The 26,107-nt window shown below is 36.7% G+C and overlaps 1 protein-coding gene across 1 annotated transcript in view; it reads left to right on the top strand.

Annotated features, from left to right (window-relative positions):
* Positions 1-26,107, top strand: part of EYS (eyes shut homolog) — a 742,046-nt gene that overhangs the window by 572,487 nt on the left and 143,452 nt on the right. Inside the window, exon 37 of the mRNA XM_066180316.1 lies at positions 25,351-25,515. Coding sequence (XP_066036413.1) covers positions 25,351-25,515 — 165 coding nt within the window. The remainder of the gene's footprint in view (positions 1-25,350; positions 25,516-26,107) is intronic.

The raw sequence follows: 26,107 nt of genomic DNA on the forward strand, positions 1-26,107 counted from the left end.
AGATAGTACCGTTCTTTCCTTCTCTTCCTCACTCTCTGTTTTGCAGGCATTGCAACTCTGGGAATTAATACTGTTTTAAAATCCTTTAAAATGAGGAGTTTTTTTAAGTAACAGCCCTGATATTCTCTTGCACATTTTCTTGTTTGCCTGCTTGGATACCTTTGTCATTGCTTGCCACTGACAGAAAGGATTCATTAGCTCTGTTTGTACCCTAGAAGTGTACAACAGAATAGGAAATATATTTTATAAGACTATTAACATGCTAAAGGAATTTCGGAAATATTAAGATGTTCAGTCTTACATGAGCACAAGGTTATTCTTCATGGACATTGCAACTCAACAAAGTGTGAGTAAAGATATTTATTTACCCATCTGTCTATATATACTCTTTTCAAATCTGAAAACACAGAAACTGTAAATGTAATGTAAACAGTGCAGGACGCTGAACACTAGTCCAGAAGATGTTAGACTTTGGTTGTTAAGATTTAGACCAGAGTCTTCAGTGATTGAAATCACTCTTCTACTGAAAAACCTGAGGGACAGGTTCAAATCAAGGTTTAAAAACCAGGATCAAACACTGAAAATATTTATTTGATTCTAAATTATTATTCCTTAAGTAAAAATAATTCATTTGACAATATTACATACGGCATGTGTCTATGCAGTCCACTAAAGCTACAGTCAAACTGAGTGTGAGTCTGGTTTTGCACCAAAGCAGAACATCTGAAGTGAAGCCACACTGGTCATGGACTTTGCTGAAAACATGCTTTGCTGAAAACATGCTTTGCAAGGAACTTCATTTTGTTAGAATTTAATATGATCAGTGCAGTATAAGCAATCACTTTCTAATTGTCAGTAAGTTATATTCTAGTAGCCTTTCCTTGGGAGCACTATAAACAACCAGTAAACTGGGATATAAAAGTGTCTGAGACTGAACTGACATGTGAAGACCAAATGGACTCAGACACAGTGGCACTGCTAGTGCAATCTGTCCTTACCACTAACGAGGGACCAGCCTCCCTGCCCATGGTGGGGGATATGGGACAGTCTGAGAGAGGAGCCAGCCAGATCAGGGTAAATGTTCCTCACAGAACACCCTGGCCCCTCGGCAGCAGTGCTGCTGGTGGTGGTGGTGCCCAAGCAATACGGTTTGGAAAGGAGGTGGGACAGGTCGGGGCAGCATTCCCAGTCAGAGTCCCAAAGCTCTCTGTCCCTCAGTGACCAGAGCTCCTCTCAACAACAGAAACAGAGAGGGAATACCTGGCTCTGACTGAGCCAAGTTCCCACGGCAGATGTCTGCAGGCAGCCACTCCCCACCTCTCACTCTGGAGGATCCTCCACAGCCAGGTAAGAATAAAGCTGCCCTTAGCACTGAGGGACAGGATGGGTTTTTTGAGAGCCAGCAGGGTTTAACCTGTCTTATGGAGAGTTAAACTGTAGGCTAAAACCATAACCTGAGTTCTATTTGTTATCCAGACAGTAGTATGTTATGTTTGAGCCCACTGAGCCATTGCTGAAGGTGTAGGTTTCCTGACCGCCCTGATGTGCAGGACTGACTGCTCTTCATGAGTGTAAACACTTGAGCAGGAACACTGCTTTTCCACTATATAAGGAAGGTTATTCTTATTTAAGAGGATTGTTTGGCAATTATCTATTGTTTCATGATGCTGAAATGGTAAACTCACATGTAAGTGTTAATTGCTATATTTTGTTGGATTTTGTTAACCCAGATCTGCATAAATTTCATATTGGCATTATTTGGATTCCTTTAATGCTAACAATAATAAACTAGGAAAATTTTTAATGAGCCCTCATTTCATTGCCTAAGGCAAAAACAACAGAATTTTTTTCATTATTACTTTAATCTAACACTTAATAGAAGCAAAGATGCAGGAAAACAAGAATTTTGTCCTCGGATGCACTTTAAAGACTTGAGATATACAGAAGTATTAAAAGATAAAGAATGTTGTGAACACACTTGAGGGTCATGCAAGGGACAACTCTTACATTTCTGATAAAAATTGAAGCTTTTAATTTATTTCAAAAAGCAAAAAGGGATAATCTACAAGTGCTTTATCACCACTTTATATAACAAGGTTCATAAGTGTCACCTTACTTTTAAAATCACTTTCCCCAGTTGCACTGCCCTTCGCTTTTGTTGCCTTTCTAGCCCAGGCTGCCAAGTACAGCAGGCTTAGATTTTCTCACATTGATGCAGCTGCTGCTGGGAAATTTTGATTTATTGTCAGTTCCAATCTTCACTTGATAGTAAAGCCCAAACAAAACTGAAATCTTTCAAACCCTGTGGATCACTGCTGTCTTTCTATTGGTTGTGCCATTTTTCCCTCCATGGGCATAGGCCATTTTTCATAAAGTTTCTGTGACATTTCACCTTACAAATATGGCAAAGTTAGCTAGCAATGTGTGACTTCATAAAGGAATCCATCCTCTCACAAGCATTTCCAAATTGCTTTCAGGTAAGAAGAACACAAATTATAATATTGCATATTTGAAGAAAATTTTCACTCTGTCTAGACAGGTATATTTTAGAAAATTTTATGAACAGTTGGAAATAGATGGTTGAAGAATAAAATACAGCTCCATCACTAATGAATGGATCCCATGTAAGACATGGATATGTCAGTTTATACCATCATGCAGATGAAAGATTTGCTGATTCTAACAAAATGGTAGCTGACTATTTTAGGACTCGGGCCCATCAAATGAACCTTGGACAAGGTAATTTTTTTACTTGATTCCTTTTGGGAATATGACACAGTAATATTTTTAAATGTCCTCTCACTAAGTGCCCCATTTTTATGATGCAAAACTTTGTGCACGTTTGCTTTGGTCACTTGGTGGGTAATTTTTTGACAGAGATTTTATTAAAAGAACTTACTGCAGTAGAACACCAGCCATAGAAGATTTCCACTCAAGGAGGAAACAGCCTCTTATCTCTCAGTAAATGATGTACCATGAAATATGCTGTAACTGATTTTGTGATGTGTCTTCTGTTACCATCACTTAATCATAGAAACTTTGCAGAAAAAAACTTCCTCAACTGCTGTCAATATGTAGAAAAGTCTTCCTCAGTTGAAGAAGAGGAAAATACTATCATGCGGTGTGCATCTCAAAACCTACTGGCTGTCATAAGGCACCTCAGTGATGATTTGTCATCACTTGCATATATTTCATGTATTAATTGCCATATTGTTTTCATTATTTATGTATTTGGCCTATGATTTACCCATAAACACTTATAAAGTGATAAAATTATATGTATGAAATATCTATTAAATATGTCCTTTAAAAGAATGACAAAATGGCAGAGCCAGTTACTTTGCTTTTCCATATTGTTCTATTCTATTTGCAGTTGTTTTCAGTCTTCTGTATTATCAGTTCTACCTTATAATGTAATTTTTTATTTATTTGGTGGGGTAAAGTGTATTTTATTTATTACAGTGATGAACACTTAAGAAAAGCAGAATTTATCAACACAGTTTCTCCTGCTTGCATACTTAGGTGTTAGGTTCCATTTCAGGGGATCTGCCAATAATTTGAAGAGAGTACTGATGCAAAAATATATACTCTTCTTCAGGAACAAATGCAGGTTTTGTTCTGTTGATGGAGATCTATTTGTAACCAGTTAATTTTGGTGACACAATGTAGCCTAATTCAAATGTCGCACAAGTTGACCAAACATCTAGGTCAAAAAAAGAAGAAAAATTAAAAAGAAAATCTATTAAGAGTTTTAAGTGTACCTTCAATAGCTTTTGGCAGTGTCTGTCTGCAAGCCAAACAGCTAATTCCAGTCCTAGCAACTACTTCTCTGGCACAGCCATAAACTTATGTGACAGAAATATGGGCTTCACTGTTAATAATAAAATTGGTGTACTGAGTAGATTTCTTTAAAAATTGAGGAAAAAAGAAATTGTGATGGTATTTAAGAAGCAGATAATTCTTAAAATCTATTTATTCTTTGCAATGGCAGGCTGTTTTTCAGGATTGAAGTTTCATGTAGCAAAACTATAAGTTCCCTGCTTCTTCTCCCTGAATGAGCAGAGCACTTTTAGCAGGGGCACCATCAATAATAGCATCCTAGTCAATTACTGACAGTAACATATAAAGCATTTATCACTAGCACATTGCAAATCTGCCTCCAGGCTAACTGATGGATTTAAAATTATTCATAGTACAACTTGTTCTGGTGTGATACTGACACTGAATCATAAATTAGATAGCACCACCAAATATTTTTATTTTTATGTAGATCATTGAAAGCTCACAATCTCACAGTGATGTCCCCAGAGCTATGTTTTGCACAGTTAATTGGTGTGCATAAGCAGCTTGAGATTGGGCAGCTCCTGGTGCTGTGAGTGTGTGATAACCAGAGCTCTACCTCCCTGAAGCATGAATACATGGTGTTGCCCAGCCTACTTCTCAGCTGACTCATGCACAACATGGAAATGTCACTTGTGTGGACATCCCTCAACAATTCTCACTCAAGTGATGAATGTTGAACTAGATGTATCCTTAAACGTCCCTTCCCACCCCAGCCATTTTATGGTTCTAAGTGTGGATGATGGTTAGTACCTCTGAGAAACAAAAACCAATTGAGTCTAGCGAGACTTAATCTGTGAATGTTAATTTTCTTGTTTTCCTGTAAATCTCTACAGTTAAATCATAGCATTCTAGAAACATCTTTTGGATATGAGTCCGATTTTACATGGCCAGAATTTTCAGTTTCTTTCATTTAACAAAGTGCTGAATAACTGAAACGGTATTTTTAGTAAATGAGAAATAATGCCCCACTGATATCATGACAAAATATCTAGTCCACCTCTATGTATAAGGTAGAAGTAAGGAAATAGAATCAGGCTGGTACAAAATTTATAATACCAAATTTTATTGGTCAATTTGCATCAATATTCAATGTCATACCTGTAGAGGCTGAAGTGCCACATCAGCTGTCCATAACTATGACAGAAACTTTCTCACACAAAGTGATGCTACTAAAATTTCTTTGTAAAACACAGAATCCTGGGGGACAAAAAACGAAAAACAAAAAAAAACAAACAAAAAAAAAAAACCAAACAAACAAAAAAAAAAAGTGTTGCAATTTATTCCTGTTAATTATGTGATGGTACACTCGCATAAATTATAGTACCATTTTGATCATCTGAAATATAACCACTGCCAACCCCACCACACCTGAGGATTTGTGGGTTTTTTTGTATGAAAAATTCTGATTGGGATCATTCCAAAGTACCTTACACATGAGAAAGTAAGAACTCTTAAAAAACTGAGTTTAGCAATGATAGCCTTTGGGTTATAATAATATAAAATATAATCTAATGAAGAAAACATTAATTAAGTAACAACAAGACACAAAGACCATAGAAGCTTCTGCTCAGTGTGTGTTAGGTGTTGTTATCATTGTTCTTATTTGGAGCTAATGAAGCTATCAAGGGTGTTCTGGTTCTTTAGAAGTCTGTGGTTTCCACATGCCTATCCCAAGGCAATATTTATTTAATGGTTTGTATAAAATTTTAAATCTCCAAAGTTTTCTGTTTCCCAAAAGACTGAATGCCTATTTAGATTTCGGAAGCATTAATTGAATGCATGAAGCAAACTACATATTTTTAGATATTTTTCAAAATCTTAGTTAACCATAAGTCTACTGTCTAATTTTTCTCCTAATTTAGGATATTGTAATCCATGGTGATAAAAGTTGATTCTGCAATGCTCTCATTTGTATGATTTAAATTAACATGTTTTACCGTGCACTGAAATGTACTGAAAGGAATCACCATTCATATGATTAGATCTATTTGAGGGCACAGTAATGAGCAGTTGAAGAACAGTAACAATTCAAGCAACTACATCTAATTCATGAATGAACATGAATATAGTGTCTGCATTTCCACTATTTCTAAAACTGTAGCTCATTTGGAAAAAGATTTTCCCTCTGTCTTTTTAAAATTAACAAGTTCTTGTTCTCTCTGTGTATGTCCTCTGATACTCTTTTTCAAATGAGTTAGTTAAACTTTAATTCTTTCATTAGGTGGTAGTATTTCTGAGAAGAATAAAAATGCAATAAATTGGGGCATGAATTAAATTTCATTTATAGAGATGAAGAGTAGACCATGTCTGGATGAACATGAGGATTTTGACCAGGAATTTCTCCCATGACACCAGAATGTACACTCAGTGTAGGAATAATTGAGGCTTCAGGGCTTCTTGAGCTCTGACTGTAAATTTATGCTGGTAGAAACCAGTTCCATAACAGATGATATTGTCTTTTATTTCTTTTTACATTGGAAATGGTAGTTTGTTATCTTGTGATATGCTTACATACTTTTTAGTCATCAAGACTTTTTTTAATTTGCAATTGGCAACTGTCGCTTTCTCTCATTTTCTTCAGCAAATGTGCTGGAAGTTATAATAGGTTTTTTGAGTTTTCAGAATCTGAAGATAAACACGGAGTTTTTCAGGAAAAAAAAAAAAAAAAAGTCAGTTCTGGAACTAATGTCTTTGCTAGTGTAATGTCCAAAGAACTATTTCCCAGAATTCCTATTTTCCAACAGGTTTGAGTTGATTTGCCTTTTTAAAGACACTGTGCTCAGAGAGGATAGAAACCCACAGCCTAACTGAAATCATTTGAGATTCTTCTGCTTGTATTCTTCATGTAGTGCAATTAAGCAGTGAAACTTTTTATTTGTAGGAAACTGTAGGTACTAGAAGTTACATCATGGTGTGAGTGAGACATCAGAGTAACAGCATCAAAGGGGTAGATTTTTGTGTAAATTGTCTATTTTCATTCAGTGCTGTGATGATGTTATTTTGCTTTTGTATGTGGACTCCTTGTCTTGCTTTGTTTGGTTAGTTTTGTTGGTGTGAGTGTAGGTTCTGTGACGAATGTGGATTTTTGCTGATCATTCCTATATATGTGAATCACAGAGGTGATTCCAGATGGGTGGAATGTATTGGGTTTGAATGGCCAGGAGTCAGTAGCAGGATTGTTACAGGAGTGGCTTCAGTGAGAAGCGTCCAGAAGCTTCCTCCATGTCCAGAAGAGCCAATGCCATCTGGCTCCAAGACAGACCTGCTGTTGGCAAAGGCTGGCCAATTAGAAATTATGGTAGAGCCCTCTGTGATAAAATATTTAAGAAGAAAAAAAGAAGGTTATTGCTCAGATGGAATTGTGGCCAGAGAAGAGTGGGGTGAGAACATGTGGGAGGAACAGCTCTTCAGACACCAAGGTCTGAGCAGAAGGAGGGGCAGGAGGGGCTCCAGGTGTCAGAGCTGAGATTCCCCTGCAGCCCCTGGTGCAGCCCATGGTGAGGCAGCTGTGCCCCTGCAGCCCATGGAGGGCCAGGGGACTCAGAGATCCACCTTCACCCCATGGAGGAGACCCATGCCAGGGCAGCCGAGGCTTGAGATGAGTCTGTGACCCAATGGGAAGCCTGCGCTGGAGCAGGGTCCTGTGAACCCGTGGAGAGAGGAGCCCATGCTGGAGCAGGTTTCCTAAGGGGCCTCGTGACCCTGTGGGGTGCCCACATTGGAGCAGCCTGTCCTTGAATGACTGCACCCCATGGAAGAGTTACCCATGTGGCAGAAGTCTGTAGAAGACTGACGCCTGTGGGAGGGACCCAGTATTGGAGTTGGGGAAGGATTCCTCTCCCTGAGCAGTGGCAGGAGCACACAGTCACGAATGGGGGTTATGGTCAGTGATGAACTGACCATAACCCCCATTCCCTGTCCCCCTGTGCCACTGTGGGGGGGAGGAGTTAGAGCTAGGAAGGTATTTTTAAGGTCTCATTTTACTTCTCATTATCCTACTCTGATTTTTTTTTTTTTTAACAGCGTTAGTATTTCTAATTAGAGCCTGTTTTGCCCATGACAGTATTTGGTAAATGATCTCCCTCTGTCCTTATCCCCACTCACAAACCCTGTGTTACATTTTCTGTCCCCTGTCCAGCTGCAGAGAGGAGTGGTAGAGAAACTTTGGTGGGTATCTGGCATCCAGCCAGGGTCAACTCCTTACACATGGTTTCAAAGAGCAACATGACTAAATTCATGATATAAAGGTTCCTTAGAAGACATTAAATGCAAAGAAAAGATCTTTGTCTTATAAAGTCCACAAGCTGTAAATCTTTGAAGGCTGGCAGAATACTTTTTAGAAACATTACTGTGTAGTTGCCATGTTTCTGTCTTCAGTGACACCCACTCAGCCCCTGTCATAAAAAGAATCCTGAGCTGGGCTGTGGCTGCTCAACTTGTTCTTTTGACACCGAGATTTCAGCTCAGCTCATATGCAAGTTTTGCCTGTGTTACAGCTGGGCTATTTCTAGCCACAAAAATTCAGATCCCTCCTGCATATTTCTCCATTTGGAAATATCATTTCTGATGTTTCTCTTAGCAGGGCTTTAATCTATGACCTGCAGTGACTGGTTCCCACCTCTCATACGAAAACTGAAGGATTTCTTCTCCAACTGAAGAGAAAAAATTATTAACTTAGTTTGTTGATCCATCAGGACTTTGGATTTTTGTTTCCTTGATACATAAACATAAGCAAAGAAGGGTCAACATATTTTGGCTCCAGATAACTCCTTATGTAAACATGAGAATTTAATTGAAGACCAGGCTGTATATTTTTTCAGCAGGAGTTTCTGTTTAGTCACCACACTTTCTGTTTTATAGCAGAGTTGTATGTCATAGTAGAAGCTCATTTATTGCCGAAGGGAGCCACACAGTTCTTAATATATATGAAAACTTCCCATAGATTAAAAACCAATTATGTCAGCTTGTAAGACTTGGGTGGCTGAGGAATGTACTAGTCTATGTTCATGTTACCATTTTCTCTCTTGTTCCTCTTCTACAGTTTTAAACAAATCTAGCAAAGCCAACATAGTCTCTCATCAAGACCACTATTGAGTGCTCTTAGCAATGCCAGCATGATTTACAAATTCATTTTATATATGGATATAATTTTGAAAATGTCCTACTTATTTCACACAATTTGTTGTTTATAATCATCAGGAAAATACTTTCATAACATTTGCTGCTCAGAAACAAAGCAACATGCATTATATAAAGAGGTTTTAAACATTTATTTATTTACATGCTGTGCATAGAAGAAAAATCACAAGTTTTCATTCTTTTGGTCCAAGATATGAAAAAAGAATAAGTTTATTTTTGTGGTATTTTATAGTGTTAAAAACGGTTGCCCACACTTAGTGATAGTAGTCACTATCATAGATTGCTTACAGACTCTTTATTTTGGATTTATACTACTGTGTCTGACACAAGTAAGCACAGTAGAAAAACAAGCCAAATGGCAAATTTAAATTTTATATGCATGCATTAAAATAAATGTGAATTTAAATCAGTCTAAACAAGAGTGCTTACTGTCTGAGTCTACTAGACATTAGATAATAAAGGTAAAGAGCATTTTTCAAAATGCCAGATGTTAGTTATTTTGTGCCTTATATCCAAGTTATAAAATGGAAATGCTGTACTAATGACATGAGGTTTTTTCCCACTGGCTTATTTACTTTGTGTGAGGCTATTTGACTTGAGGACAGTGTGTAGGAATATTTTTTTTCAAATAAGTTTTTTCATTCACCTTTTTGTTTTAAAAATCTGAAAGCAATAGCTGACAGTCCAAAACTAATCAAAGTGATTTAGCATATAAATTGGATTAAAGCTCTGTTGGATCCTTTACCTGCAGTTCACCCATTGTGGTACGTTTTAGTAGGTTTGTTACCAAAAGAATGTAAAATCCAGAAAGGCAATTACATTTTCCAATATGAAATCCATCAGCACTGAGGCTGTTAGGGAGAAAATATCTGAGGTGTGACTTCATGTAAGATATTGTTCAAAGATGAAAACTCAAACAGCACTAAAATGTAGAATGTACTTTTGTTAATAATTAGATACCACAAATCAAAAGGGCAGGTATTTCTTATGCTGGGACATGTCTTTCTGAGCATATTTTGATTTTATCACAATTTCAGTGTGTCTTGAGACTGTTTCTTTCAAAAGAACAATCAGCGCTGCTGCTGCTGTTCTAAGCTGCATCCAAGTTGTGCTGAATGATAGTTCATTTAAACCTTGTTGTTTCCTCTCATACCAATTTTTCATCTCTGATTAGAAAAAGAAGTAATTTCCTACATGACTATTTATAGCTTAGTGGATATCAGTAAGGCAGATGGGGAATGTGTATTTAAAAGCAGCAGTAAATATGATTGCACTATTGTTTTATTCTCTGCTATCATGGGTTATTTTTCATGTACCAGAGAACCATGATTGTGTGTGGCATTAGTGGCAGAGCTGTGACTGTGTAAGGTTATTTTATAGTTGTTCATTAGATTTGGAAAAAATTATAGAAAATTGGTATTACCAGTAGTGCAGGTAATTCTCAAAATTAAACTTAATTCTAGTCCTGCCAATGACTTTAAATAAGATTTTCCATCCTAAAGTACCATGTCTTATCAGAAAGGAACTGTTAGTAATTGGGCTTTGTTTTATAAGAGCAGAGCCTGGGAGTGTTTCCTCTCTGCACAGTTCAGGTCCATAGTTTTTGGAAGTAAAGAATTAAAAGTGTTACTTGAACTATGCTTGTGAACCAAAAAGTGACTAGAGCAAATTCTTGATGCAACCTCTAGCTATTCTTTGATTACATCAGTGACACAGTTAAAATGGTGTGGCTTATTTTGTTTTTGCAATGGCTCTCAGAAATATTATCTGTCTCCTCTATTTTCAATACCTCCTTTTCAATACCTCTCATTGCATTTTGCCAGGTCTGTCATTCTAAAGTGACTTTTTATATTTTGCTGGTGAAAAAAATCGGTTAGTATACAAAGAGGACTGTCAAGGGGGTGATACCTCATTTAGTTCTAATCTAGAAATTCTTGTTCTGAATTCTCTTGCCTCAGACATTTCAGACATTTTTAGAAATTCTTGCAGTTGCCAGTCGAAGATTTTGCCATTTATTTTGCAAGTTCACTGATCAGTCTTAGGACTCTAGGCCAACGCATACTTCCCAGCTATTATTTTCAGTATCCAAGGCTGAGGAAGGAGCTTCACCTTCTTTTCAGAGTTATTGATAGTTGGTTTCTATACGATGATAACAGCCTGCATTACAATGCCTTCTAGAGAGCCTGAAAGTATTTTTCCTAGAACACTGTTGTGGCTTAAGGAGCCCAGGAGGCAGCTCAATCCAATACAGCTGCTCCCTCCCTCCCTCCCAGTGGGATGGGGAAGAGAACTGGAAAGTAGAAGTGAGGAACACTGTTTTTATCACAAGACTAAAATATAGCACCACACAGCTATTCTTCTATCTCAGCTAAAACCAGCACAGGCTTGCCATTGAAATTTACCATGGAACATCTGAGGTTTAAAACTGAGAAAATAACTTTGTAAGTAGCAACAACAGAGAAGTACTGAACTTCATGAAGTAGCTCTTGACATTCTAATTGACGCAGCAAAAGACTGGTACACTGAACAGTAAATTTTGTTCTAGGTTATCAGTTAATTTCAACTATACAAAAGCAATATTAATCTTTTTATATTTTGATAGTATACTCAAATATCTTTGGTAATAGAAATAAGTTAGTGTAAAATGGTAGATAAACTTCTATTTATTAGGTATCAACCACAGGCCAGTGATAAATGGAACAAAGTGGAAAATAGCCATCTGTAAAAGATTGGTAATTTTGCTATCACTACATCAAACTGTAGGTTTATTTTGCTATATACCAGTTATACTATATTAGACAGTTAGAATTATTTGAGTTTCAAACCTTTTCTGCTAATAAACTCCTGCTGCAGTGTAGACATCGTGGCTTTAGAGTAAAAATGCTGACCAACCCTCTTGTATATAATGTGTTTTGTCAGCAGCTCTAAGGTCAGAAACAGAAATACAACAGCTGAGAACCTGGAAGAGTTTTTAGCTTTCTATTAGTGAGGGCAGCAGACTTTCTAGCTCCAATACTTTGGGATTTCTTGTATCACATAATCGTTATGATCACCTTACCTCATGTATTTCTGTCTGCTTTAGTAGGCAGCTGACGGAAAGACTGTGAAAGCTAAATCTAAAATTGATATCAAATCTGAGGTGAAGTATTAATTTCTCAGTCTTGGAATGGGTGAGAATATATGTTCTGGAATCATCATGGATGGAAGGAACAGAGGAAGAGAAGACAATCAGAAATATTTACTTTGAAAAGGAAGGTATTACTTTCATTTGTTTCCTTATTCTAATACATCAAGCTGAAGCCTGAACAGTTTCACAAAATATAATGAAAAGTTAGTATTTGTCCAAAAAGCAGGTTCACCTTTTCAGTCTCAGAAACTTTATGAAACCTCACTGATTTCCCAGCTTCATATGTAACAATTAAGTAATATTTCAATGGAATATACAGGTGGATTTGTTTTGACTTTAAAGAAATAAATACCTAACATTGTAATTATAGGCCACTTAGCCTGACCTCAGTACCTAGTAAGGAAATGGAACAGTTTATGCTGAGTGTCATCATGCAGTACTTACAGGATGGTCAGGGTGTCAGATCCAGGCTGTGGTTGTTGTCTGTTTGGTCTTCACCAAGTCCTTTGACACTGTCTCCCACAGCACACTCCTGGAAAATCTGGCAGCCTGGGACTTGGGCAGGAACACTCTTTGCTGGGTTAGGAGCTAGCTGGATGGCCAGGCCCAGAGAGTGGTGGTGAATGGTGCTGCATCCAGCTGGGGGCCAGTCACCAGTGGTGTCCCTCAGGGATCTGTGCTGGGGCCAGCTCTGTTCAATATTTTAATTGACGACACAGATGAGGGCATTGAGTCTTTCATTAGTAAATTTGCAGATGACACTAAGCTGAGAGTGTGTGTCAACTTGTTTGAATGTAGGAGGGCTCTGCAGAGAGACCTAGAACAGTGGGATGGATGGGCAGAATCCAATAAGATGAAGTTTAATTAGTCCAAGTGTCAAGCCCTGCTTTTTGGGCACAATAACCCCCTGCAGCGTTATAGGCTGGGGACGGTGTGACTGGACAGTGCCCAGGCAGAAAGGGACCTGGGGGTACTGGTGACAGCAGCTGAACATGAGCCAGCAGTGTGCCCTGGTGGCCAAGAAGGCCAATGGCATCCTGGCCTGGATCAGGAATGGTGTGGCCATCAGGAGCAGGGAAGTCATTCTTCCCCTGCACTTTGCACTGGTGAGGCCACACCTCAAGTGCTGTGTCCAGTTCTGGCCCCTCAGTTTAGGGAGGACGTTGAGACACTTGAGCGTGTCCAGAGGAGGCAATGAGGCTGGTGAAGGGCTTGGAACACAAACCCTGTGAGGAACCACTGAGGGAGCTGGGGTTGTTTAGCCTGGAGAAGAGAAGACTCAGATGTGACCTTATCACTCTCTACAACTTCCTGAAAGGTGGCTGTAGTCACATGGCAGTTGGTCTTTTTCTCTAGGCAGCAACTGACATAATGAGAGGACACAGTCTTAAGCTGGACCAAGGGAAATATAGGTTGGATATTAGGAACAGGGTTTTTTATGGAAAGAGTAATAAGGTACTGGAATTGTCTGCCCAGGGATGTGGTGGAGTCACCATCCCTGGATGTGCTTTAAAAAAGACTGGATGTGGCACTCAGTGTCATGGTTTAGTTGAGGTGTTAGGGAATGAGTTGGACTCAACGATCTTCCAACCTAGTGATTCTGTGGTTGTGTGAACATTATAAATGAGTTTGTCTTCTGAGTTGTCTATGATTTTATTAGAAAGGGGCAGCCTAAGTGTTGCAACAAAATCAGAAGCTTAATTTTCAAATGATCTTTCAGAGTTGGGAGAACATCTGATATACAAATATTAAACTTCTAATTTGAATGCAATAAATGGCATAAATTTATTATTTGTGGCTTGTCAAGAAAGGAATTGATAGGCATGCTAATGTCAAGCACTATTACTTGTCCTGAGACTCTGGGTTCTGGTGTGCTATAGTATTTTGTAGTACAAAGTATTGATCCAAACCAGGAAAGGAAAAGAAACATTGAATACTGCAGACACACATGGAGGAGCAGGAGAACATGAAGTCTCAGAACAAGTAGACTTGTTAATTTTCAACAGCTTCAATTGCTCTACTCACCTGTAACAAGAAATTAAATCTTAGAGTCCTTGAAGTGATGTGGATTCTTGATACAATATTCTGATACAGCTCCATTTTGAAATGCATTTCCATAGGGTAATATGAAGGGAACAGTAAGTTTTTACAACATGATTTATACTTTTAAGATGTCCATTTAATTGTGGTCTAAGCAGTTCACTCAAGTGAAACAATTTCCTTTTTTTTTCTTTTTTTTTAGTTTTTTTTTAGGGTTTTTTTTTTTTTAGGTTTTTTTTTGCTGCTTTTTGCTACTCAGAATTCAGAGATGATTCCATGTGTCTTTTATACCCATGAGTAAAAAAATATTTCTCTTCTGGGCTTTTCCCCCATATGTTCATTACTTTTCTTTCTCTGGATCACATCTACAAAAGTACTTCAGACTCAAAATTCCTGGCTCTGATTATAACACCATTTTTCTTATGCTATTTGATACCAGATTTTAAGCTTGAATTTTAAAATGTCCCATAAAACAAATGCATTAAATTGAAAAAAAATCTCACTGGATATCCTTGAGAAGCTTCTATGCAGAAAGATGAACTAATGAAATAACTTATAATTATGAATTTCTAAAACATTTGTCTAAATATGGAAAGTAAATTAATATATTTCATACAAATTATTTTGGTTGGTTCTATTCTCCCTTTAACAGTGGAATATACCATATGGGTTTATGCCTGTATTTCCTATCTAAACTTTTGGCCTGAAAATTTCCTTTTTAAGACAAGAATGAAAAAAAAGGTAGACTATTTTATCTGCTCCTGATTGTTAGAAGCAGCATATATAAAAGTATGCAGTTTTAAATATCCCCTCACAGCTCCCCTGGGACTAGCTCAGTTTCTTGAGAGGCTTTGGAGGGATATCTCAGAGGGACAGGATAAAAGATTCAGAAAGAGGCTCTTACCCCAGGATTATTCCAAGGCGTTTATTCTCGAAGGGTTCCAGGTGGCAAGAGAAAGAACAAGGGAGAACAGGGGTCCTATCTAGTCTCTCACTCAGGGAGGATGGCTGGCACTCAGCAAATTAGGTCAAGAAAGGAAGGAAAGGTCAAACCAAACGGTTACAGGCATTAGGGGTCTAGGGGGGGAAAACCATTCCCCACAGAAATACAACCTGCAGTGTGACAAAGTAATAAATAAAGCAGAATAAAATAACAATTTACAAGTAATAAAGTTAGTCCTTTCACAATGTGTTCCATGGATAGTTTTTAAGCTTTGCTGGAGAAATACGTTCTTCAACTGTGGGGAAAAAAATTAGGGGTTGGATTTTTTTCTTCTAATTTCAATTTGGAAAAATAAACCCAAATTTGGATGGTTACTGGGACCTAGTACTTTGACATTATTACCATCAAAGACTCACCAAGGCTTTTCCAAACTTGAGTTAGGTGGTTCCTCAGTTTTGCAGAAATTCATTAGTCTCTGGAACAAGTAGATCATAATCTGTAAACTCCTGTATGATCTGATGGGTGTCCAGAAGTGCAGGGTTTCATTTTTCAGACCTGGAGACCAGAGCATCTGCAGATTTCTGGATCCTTAGTAAGGAGTTTGGAACTCTCACCTAGCAGACAGCACAGACTCCAAATTCTTCGTGTTCTGTGTTGGGTTATTGGGGAAATAGGTGGACAGCCCAGTGTAGGTCACTTTTTAGGACAGGTGTGAAGGATGGAAGTGTAAGTCTGTCTGAGGACTTTTTAAAAGTTGTGTTTTAAATGTAATTGTCACTTCTCCTTTTCTTTTGGTAGGCAGTTGTCCTTCTAGCTGGGAGCATGATTCCTTCACATGGTGTAAATCAGTACTTAAACGTCTCTTATCTAAAACATGCTTCTGTCCTGTCAGTTCAGCTGTGATACTTACCGGCAGCAAAGTGTGCATATTATTATAGACTTTATTCTCAGACCATCCACAGACATCTGTACTAATGTGAGAAAGAATATTTTGGCTATGCAGCAGAACGGATCATCCATTTTTCAAATGTATACTTTGTTTACTTTGGCCTCACTTCCAAGATATGTAGAATTTCCTAAATTTTATAAAAGAATGATTAATTATCTCCCACTTTTCATTATCAAGTTGCAGGGAAGACTGTCCTGGTTTTATATTACATTAAAATCTTAAATTTTAAGTTCATTGTCTGTTCCACAAAGAGTTCAGTATCAGTTTTGCAGGGCTGGTGTTTTTTTGTATTTGCTACTCAACAGTTAAACAGGTCTCATAATGGAAAACTGCTAGAATTATCACTTTTTCTCCCTAAATATAAAGTGAAAGTCATCCCATTACATAAGAAAATCGTTGACATTGATGAAAGAAATAGACAGTTTGAAGATCTCTGAGATAATGCAACACAATATCTAAAAATAAATATTTAATTGAAAATAAGATACCACAAGATGAATTCCTTTGCTCAAAAATTAGTAAAACAACAGAAAAAAATCAAGCAATTTTTTAATAGTACCTGGGTGTTTTTCATAATGAAGCTAGGTATACTTGAGATCTACTGCTGTTTCTTACTTTGCTTAAGAAATTGTATTTACATGATGTTGAGGAACAAGGATTACTGTAGTCCATGACAAATGCTTCTATATTTGTATTGTTGCTTGGAAGAGACGATTATTTACCTCCTGAGATCCTTTGTAGGAATATGCATGTGCACAAGAAACTGTCTCTCAACTATTGGCAAATGCTGGAAAATAATTTGACATTTGTTTTCCATCATTTGTGTCATTTCAATTAGTGCATTTTACAACCATATTCTGGTGTTGTAACATGGACACCTGAACTTGAATTGCTATCAAGCAGAAGTTTTGCTAATCTTGAAACTAATGTATTTAAATCTGCAGTCAGACACAGAGCAAAGGAAATATTTTGTCTGCACATACTTTTCTGTAGGACAAAATGATCTCTGTCCTTTCACTGACCACCTTGCTATTCATTTAATTTTAACAACCTCTGGAGTAGATCTACTTCCACCAATGCAAAGAGGGAAATAGTAGTGCGATTATCTAATTCTGTTCAGTTAAACAAAAGGAAGATTTTGGCATGTGGTGAAATAAATAGGCATGTGATATTCTGCACTAAGTGGGAAAAGAGTACAGGAGGTGACTTTGAAACAAGATGTTTTAGTCTGGAGCAACCACTTTTCATGTTTCCAAGTCAAGCTAGAGTTGAAGGGCTGTTTTCTTGCTCTTTCAGACAGAACCCCAAAGTACAAAAGAAATCTTTGTATAAAATTATCCTGCATGGAACATACATAAACCACTAAATAACTCCCTGTATAGACAAAAGTCAGATCTGAAAAAGATCTATTCAAAACCAGTGGCTTCCTTCACAGGCCTTTTATTACCTTTGGGACACAATTTAGGCAAGCATTTTTGAGTTAGCTACATGATTCCCAAAGAAGCCATATCAAGATGATAATTAAGAGAGAGAAGAAACTGCTTTCATATTCCAATCTTGTTTGCACCTTGAAGCTGTGAAAAAAAGTTCAGATTAGAACTCAGATTAGATTTACACAATTTGGTAAGTTATTTACCTATATATCTAAATAATAATAGAAAGCCTTATCAAAATCTCATCTAAATCTCCCAGGAAAGTAATAAAAATCTGTTGCATACAAAATGTAGCAATACATAAACTGTGTTATTTACATGAACACATTTAATTTAGTGTTCTTAAAACTACAGCTTGCATTTCTCTTTTAACATTGATCATCTAATATCTGGTGCCAACCATATGACAACTTAGTCTGCAATGTTATCCAGATGAAAGATTCCTCTTCAACTGACTAAATAGGACACACACTGAAAAAACTGGAATATTTTTCCAAATTAAACTTTTATAGGCAATTACTCTTCAAGTATTTCTAAGATCCTTTGGGGAATGTTTGTTTATGTATTCAAGCATCATTGCAGAGAGTAAAATTAAACTTAGATGGCAGAGATAAAATTATAGTGACTGAAAACACTTTGATACCCCATAAAACTAAACAAAAAAAGGCCTTGGAATTTTGATAGACATAAGAATTATACCAATAAAATATGTACACATTTAGCTGAGAGTCACTACAAACCAATAGAAAATTAAGTTATTTGACCCATTCATTCATGGAACCAAACATTACTCATTACAATGATGATCTCCAGTACATCAACTTCTCATGAAAAGTATGAGTTTTAAAACATATTATGATAGCTGCCTCTTTTCCCACTGAAAACCAATACTTTATTTCATTTTCTTCTTTTACCAGTTCATTAGATGTGAATCAAAACTGTGAAAGCTCATGTTCAAGTAGGTCTTCTATGACATTTTACAGAACAGATCTATTAATGAGGGAATTTCAAAAGATTTTTACAAGTCTTGCTTCATTAAATTTTGCCGTAATATGTGTCACAGTGACCTTCAAAGAAACCAGCATTTCAGCACCAAATACAGCACTGCAGTATGGCAACTCCAGTTTAAATTATGGTTTCATATAAAGAGTTTGTCTTAGATTTTTTTCCTGTACTTGGAAAAGATAGAAATACATAAATTAAGATGTAAAAGACATTCATTTCCGTCGTAGAAGGGGTGCTTTTTAAAAATAGATAAAACTCTGGTGTTTTTGCAGGAAGATATTTCCTGTCAAATATTTGAGCTTGAAAAAATATTAGATAATAGCTTCCCAATTTCCTCTATGTCAAATTCAGGAAAAGAGAAGCACTTATGCATCATTTTGAATGCAGGTGGTAAAATACATTTGATTAGGTACAAGTATCAATTAGGAATATTCTTTCCGCTTCAAAATCCAATGCACTTAGGAGAAAAGTAGTGAATTTTGGAAACTAAACTAATCAAACAGAAAAAGACAAATCACTGTGTTGTTTTCAAAACTATCAAAAAACAGGTAGTAAGATGCTAATTTTATTTGTGGATTTGGGTAACAATAACAATAGATTGTTTGGGATTTTTCCAACACAAAACATCTTCACTATTTTCTATTTTTCTGTGGAGGTGTCATTTCTATTTTCACAAAATCTTGAGCTGAATTTTAATTAATATTTTTCTTTTTTTCTTTTCCATGTCAGTCTGTTGTACTCGCTGACACCTCTGGATTTTACATGTCTATACAAAATTGAGAAAAAAATTGCAGAACTTAATAGTGACACAGCACATCTCACCTGGACATTTTAGAATGTTTCTTGCCCATTAACTGAATAAAATTCTTCGTATTCTGAGACAGGTCATTTTCATCCTTTCACACAGACACAGTAGTTGAGTAAATTCTCATCTTCTATAAATGAATGCAGTTACTACTTTGCTGATGTACAACAACTGAAGGTCTAAGCAAAAAAAAAAAAAATTATTCTTCCTTCCTAAAATGTGAGACTGGAAGAGGAATATCGTAAACTACAAAATAGGAATATAAATTTTTTTCTTCTTTTTGTATCTCTCTTTTTCACAAAGCATGTTATCATCAAACTGATTTACTATGATCTTGTTTTTTCAGACATGCAGCTAATTCTTCAACTTCTTTGTATTTAAGGAATGCTAAAACTTTCAATAATTTTTTTCTTTAAATAAATCTAATTGGGTTGATCTGCTTAGTGAAATATAGCTGTCAAAAGAGATGGATAATTCTAGACACTGGGTAATGACAATTGCTATAAGCTTCAGATATCTACAAAATCATTAATTTCCTTTATGTTAAATGGTCTGCTTTTCTCTTAGTTTCTGTCATGCAGTCTTAGTAGTGATACACAGAGCAGAACAAGTCACAGAAAAATCACAAGCCATATCAAGCCAGGAGGGCATCTAGCTCAAAATCCTGTCTCAGAGAAAAAAAACAGTCACTCTTTGAAAAGGATATATAAAACAGGACAACTGAGATTCTCCCCCAAGTGCATTGCTTCAGCTTCCACCAATCAAAGAGACTAAGATTTCCTGACCTGTGGTTCCATTATATTTGCTAGTCTAGTGGATTAGTTTCTGTTGTTCTTGTATTGTTTTCAATTTTTCGTTATTTTTAATATACTTTTGACCCACATAATATCTTTTGGCAATTACCCCAAACATTCTGCAAAAAGTTAATAAGAATTTCCTTTTGTTTTGCAAGTCCGTGACCTGATAATAACAATAATTGAATAATTGAGTGCCCTTACCTGCTGTGTTTGAAGACATGGCTCTGTCATTTCTTACTCACATTTTCCTCTGCATGTTGAATAGGCCTGTTCTGTTCCTCCATTTGGAAGCAAGGCCATCCCTTTAATCACCCCTGTTTCTGTTCTGCGTTTCATTGTACCTTTGCAGATGCATGCTTGCTGAATATCTTGTGCTTTATTTTCCTAAATTTTTTTAAAGTCTTTTCTTCTACTACTGTTTCACCTGTATGGCAGTTTCCTTCAGTGAAAATGGATATGTCCTCCTCTTGCTTATGTGATTGCATATGTCACCCATTGCCTTTAATGATTTTCTCTTAAGCCTTTACAATTAAATGTACTGTCTTTCTGCCATTCAAAGACCCTAGCAGTCTGCAAAGTAAGAGATTAAGTCACTGATCTGATTTCAGACTCCCAGTTGACAGCAGAAAGCATTATCAAAAAGGCACCAGGCTGGCCTGATAGAGGAAGACTTGTGCATTTAATTTTGTAAGGATTTTTTGCTTTGTGATGTAGGAGTTCAGTTACAGCAGGCAGGAGGCTTTTGTGCGTTGACACAAATGAATGAAAGCAGCAAAGGTAAGATTTATTTTGTTTCATATTTTATTGTCTTGAAACAGCTGAACTCAGATAATCAATTATTTCATGGGAAATGGTTACTGTATTTCTGTACTGTTGTAGGTGCATGTGATGCTTTATGAAACACCCAAGTCAGATTTTAAATGTACCAGACATAATCCCTAGGAATTTTCTGAAATCATATTTATTTCACTTTGATTTTCTTCACACCATGAACATGAGATATAAGAATGCATTACTCTAAGGTGGTTAAATTCTGTTAGCATGAGACAGAACGGATCATGTATTCATCAGACCCTTGATATTGCATCTCAACTGACTTTCCGCCTGCTGGGAACACCTCCATTCTTGATAATATGGAAAAGGTTTGCTGCAGTGCTCGTAAAAGTTTTTATCACCTGTGCCTCTATTACATTCTCTGAGTGATGGAAAAGAAGAACAAGCACAGAATTTGTCCATAGGTTTCAGAGAATGTTTACCATTGTAATTGAAAGATACGAACAGCAAATTCTGAGTTTAAGCTAAATACTAGCTAACCCTGACTAAATATTCTGACATTCTGTTCAGTTCCCATCTTTAACATTTCAACTCAGAACTACTGTACTAATTTGGTTTTGCCTAAAAAAATTCTTCTGCAGGTCTTCTATCTCTGATGCATAATCAACAAAAATGAGAATTGTTCACGTACCTTCAGATATTGCTAGCAAGTGTACATGTTTACAGCTAAACTATTGACCCTCAAGTCCTTTTATAGAAAATAGAGAGGAATAGACAAGTTTAGGTCATGATCAGGTGAGGATAATCACATCCTAGGATTACCCATTTACTTTCATTTTTAAAGAGGACCAGGGACATTGAATGAACTAATCTACCCTGTAGATTGTAGACAAGCTTGGTCAGATGTTTGGTCTGATTTTCCTACCAGAAAATGAATGTATTTCTTCTCTTTCTAAGATTTTGTGATGTTAAAAGACACTTTTGGTTCTCACTTGAATTTATTTAGTGATGGCTGGTGCAACTGATGAGTCTTAACATCTTCAGGACTGAAAAAATTATTTTAAAAAGAATTCAACAGAATTTAATAGAATTTAGTGCTAAGCCAAACTTGTCTTTAAAAAACAAAGAATGCAAAAGGAAAATTAGAGGTAGGAGTGGAAACAGATTGATTCCATTTTATTGGCAGTAGAAAACTATATTCTGCCCCTTACTCCTCTTTATTTTCTGACTAACACAAAATCAGGTAGGGACATAAAAAAACTTGTTGATGTTTCTCAACTTCTTCTTGTTGTACTATGTGTTACTGTGAAAATTGTCATGAATAATATCCCAGATAATCTATTTATTTCAGTAGAAAATTTGAGTCTTCGGTAAAATCTTTAAAGTATAACTCTTAGAAATACATGTTTTTCAGGTAATTCAGGCCCAACTCTGTGGTCTCTGTTACAATTTTTTTCCTTTGAATTATTTGTAATCTTTTTTACCCTTAAAATGGGAGAAAGTTTGTATTTCTTCCTGTATCCTAGTTAATTGTTTTCAGAACCCCTTAGGTTGCATGCACTCATTTAGGAGACCTCTGCCCCAGCTGAGATGAGTCCCTCGGTGATCATGGTGATCATGGACAGAGATGACAGTGTCAGATAGTGGACCCAGGGTGAAATTAAGTAACTACTTCTTCTTCTTAGTCTGTCCTGTGAAATGAATTAAATACTAAATTATTTATTGCCAGCAACCATCTTAAAATATGAAGATTGGTAAATATTGCTGGGAAGCAGTACTAAAATGCACTCATGGTAGAAAATTAGCTCATTTTAGTTCAGCAGATTCTCTTCTTTAGATCTGATTCATGAATCCTACCAGTGTGCAGTCATGGTCATTGCTGCATGGGACTTTAATTTCTAATAAGGAGTTTAGTAAAATGAGGAAAGTGGAAAAATTTAGTCTAGACTGGCAGCTTTGCTCACTGTATTCTATCTGTGTACTTTATCACAGGCATAGATTTCAGATTCTTAATACAGAGACTCAATCTGTTTTGTCCCACTTAGGCCCTTCATCCAAAAAGAAGACCAATCCCTGTGCTCTCAGTGACCTCTTTACTGATGTTGTAGCCTTGCAACACATTGCAGCTGTTTTACAGTTTTAGGGCAGAAAATGACTGTTAAGGATCAGCAGTCTAATAGCCTGCACACCATAGGGAAGAGGATGTGCTCTGCATCTTGGCATACCTGGATGGCATTTTTGCCAGGTATGCATTTTTTTCTGATGCAGTTGCTGCATTTGCTGTGTCTCTTCTGTAGATTTTTGAGAGGACTTCACAGCACTGGAGATGGAAGCCTAGACTGCTTTGGCCACAGCACTGCAGATGTAGGCACAACTGTTGAAATAACATCTTTTCTCAGTAGTTTTGCCTATATATCAATGCAACTACTTATGGATACAAGGTGCTGGACTCCCTGGAAAGTTTTAAATCTTTAAGGAAAATCTCTCCTTTGAAGGGAGCTATCCTTCCTGAAGGAGTGAGGAGATTGTCCTTCCTTTCAAGATTGCCCAGATATACCCAGATTCTCCCTTCCCGTACTCACTCTTCTCCCCCTTCCCTTCACAGATTAATTTAAACTTAGAATATAAATTGTGGACAGTTGCTCTCTAAGTTGACTAGTTGTATTTTTTAAACTACCTAATAAAGGATATTTTAATGGTTTTGTTGCTCAGTGTATCACTAGATTGTGAGTACTGAACCACACTGAGGTTTCTAAAGGCACTGCACTTGGAGAATAATAATTAAGGTTGAGTGCACAGAACCTCCCTGGGAAGGACAACAGAATCACCAATTTGTTGAGGTTGGAAGGGACCTAAAGAACCATCACCTTGAGGCCATCAAGTCCAATCCCCTGTTGAAGCAGAGCAGGCTCACCTAGAACTGCTTTCTCACAACCATGCCCAGTTAGGTTTTGAAGATCTCCAAGAATTGAGACATGACAAACCTCTCTGGGTAACCTATGCCAATGTTTGACCATTGTCACAGTAAAAAAGAGTTTCCATGTGTTCAGGTGTAATTTCTTGGCTTTTGATTTATACCCATTGCCTATGAAGTGCACTGCTGAGAGAGAGGTTGGGCTCCCTCTTCTCCATCCCCGTGTATTTTCAGACAATGATAAGATTCACCCGAGCTTTTTCTTCTGCAGCCTTAGGGTCTCTCAGCCTTTTCTCTTTTGAAAGAGAAGCCAGCCCTTAACCCTGTATGTGGCCCTGAACTACACAGCTAGATCTCTTAGTACTGCTTCTCTTGAAAGCATGAATTTAATTTGGCAAAAAACACTCTCATAATCATGTAGGTCTGCTTCTGATTTGCAGTGCCACTGACATTTTTTTATCCCGTAGCTTTTTCCACTTTCTCCAACAATCCTGACTTTTCCAGACCCATGATTTAGAAACATAACTAGTTATTTCTTTCCGTCCTGCCTTTGTTTTGCTGTCAGGGTGTGGGGTTTTTTAATGGCTGTCCTTCCACATGTGCTTGTTTAGCTAGGCCTTTCCTTTTGTCCTTTTTTCTTAAATCAAATAAAAACAGCAGAGGATAAACAGTGGTCAGATTCACAAACAAACAAAAAAAAATAATGAAGTGAATTCGATTTTTTTAAAAAAAGTACTAGTCATGCCTGTGTGTAATCATCACTCACAGATCCGTTGTATAGTTTTAATTCATTAAACTAAAAATTTCCTTGCAAAAATATTACCTGAACTCAATTTTTTTTTTATGCTTATTCCTTATTCACATCCCTGGTGATCAATTTGGGCAATCTTCAAGATATTTTGCTTAAATAGGATTCTTAAGACATCGGGAAGACATTCTGCCTAACCTCAATTACTTTCAGTTTATTTTTTCTTGCATTCATGATACTATTATCATGTCTACAGGGTAAAAAAAAGCACTCTAAAACCATAATGACTAAAGTAATGAATGCAATAAGCATTGTAAATGTTAAGCCTTCACACTTAAAAATTTTCTCTTAACAATTACTCATTTCCAGAGAAGTGTGGTGGGAAAATGCATATACTGCCCAATGGCATCCTCTTTATAATTTCAAACCCCAAAAATCTGAGTATCCTGAAAATGAAGAAAAACTGGGTTTCTTGTCTAGAAATAAAAATAAAAAGCACTTCACAGAGGTGTCATGGGACAAAAGTTCTACATTGACATATCTATAAAGATTAAAATTTATGACAACCTTTTTAACTTGCATCTTCTAGCAGTAGTCCCTCCTATAATGGTATTTTCTCTTCTGGTAATAGGCAGATGTTAGAACTTTTTCATTTTCTGCATCTTTGATTTGAATGTTTGAAATTAAATAAACTTATATGCATATTCAGCAAGTAATATAGTTGATGATGCTATTCACAGGTATACAAAAATGGATCTTTTGAAATGTGTTTGCATTTTATTACTTTATTTTGTAATAAATTAATAAGATTGTCTTTTTGTTGTTCATTTCAGACATAGCACTGTTTTTTCCATCCTTCACTGGAAATTCTTACTTGGAGCTACCTTCTCTGACATCTGTATCTGACACCAGGACTGCATCTGGGCAGGAAACAAGCAATCTGACGACTCTGTACTTGACAGTGAAAACAACTGCTCAAAATGGCACAATTCTTTACAGTGAGTACCAAAGATACTTGAAGCTAAGTATCAGTTTTAGCTCCTTCAGGTCCCTATTAACTTTAGTGTACATCAGCTGGCATTTCCTCGTCAACAGCAAAATGAGTCATTAAAATGCAGTAGAAGCCTTTTGGTATTCTAATGCATGCTGCATTACAAAATTCGAACCATTGTTCCTTGTGTTCCTCTGGAAAGTTCTTTAATTCATGACTCATTGAGCAAAACATAACTTACAAGAGAAAATGCAGCTTCCTGACAAAAAAGAACATAGTAAGCATATGACTTTAGTTGTAAGTTTTACAGCTTTAAATACAAATGTTGAAGAAGTTTTGAACTTATTATAGAGAAACAGCTTCTCCAGAGTTAGATTGAGTCTTGCTTTTCATAATTGTGATCTTGGTTCCAAATTCTTGATTTATAGAACTATCTTAAGTTCTGCAATTTTGCCATATTTTGAAGTACTTACTGTGATTTCACACTTCAGAGAATTCTTTTGTATTCCCCAGAGAGTATAGTTGCAGTCTTGGATGTATGCCTGTCAATACTACATAAAAAAGTTGCTTCTTGTCTGCATATTTCATTCCGCAATATA

Source organism: Chamaea fasciata, unplaced genomic scaffold, assembly GCF_029207755.1.
Source record: "Chamaea fasciata isolate MVZ Bird 193981 ecotype frontalis unplaced genomic scaffold, bChaFas1.0.hap1 SCAF_3, whole genome shotgun sequence".
Taxonomy (NCBI): domain Eukaryota; kingdom Metazoa; phylum Chordata; class Aves; order Passeriformes; family Sylviidae; genus Chamaea; species Chamaea fasciata.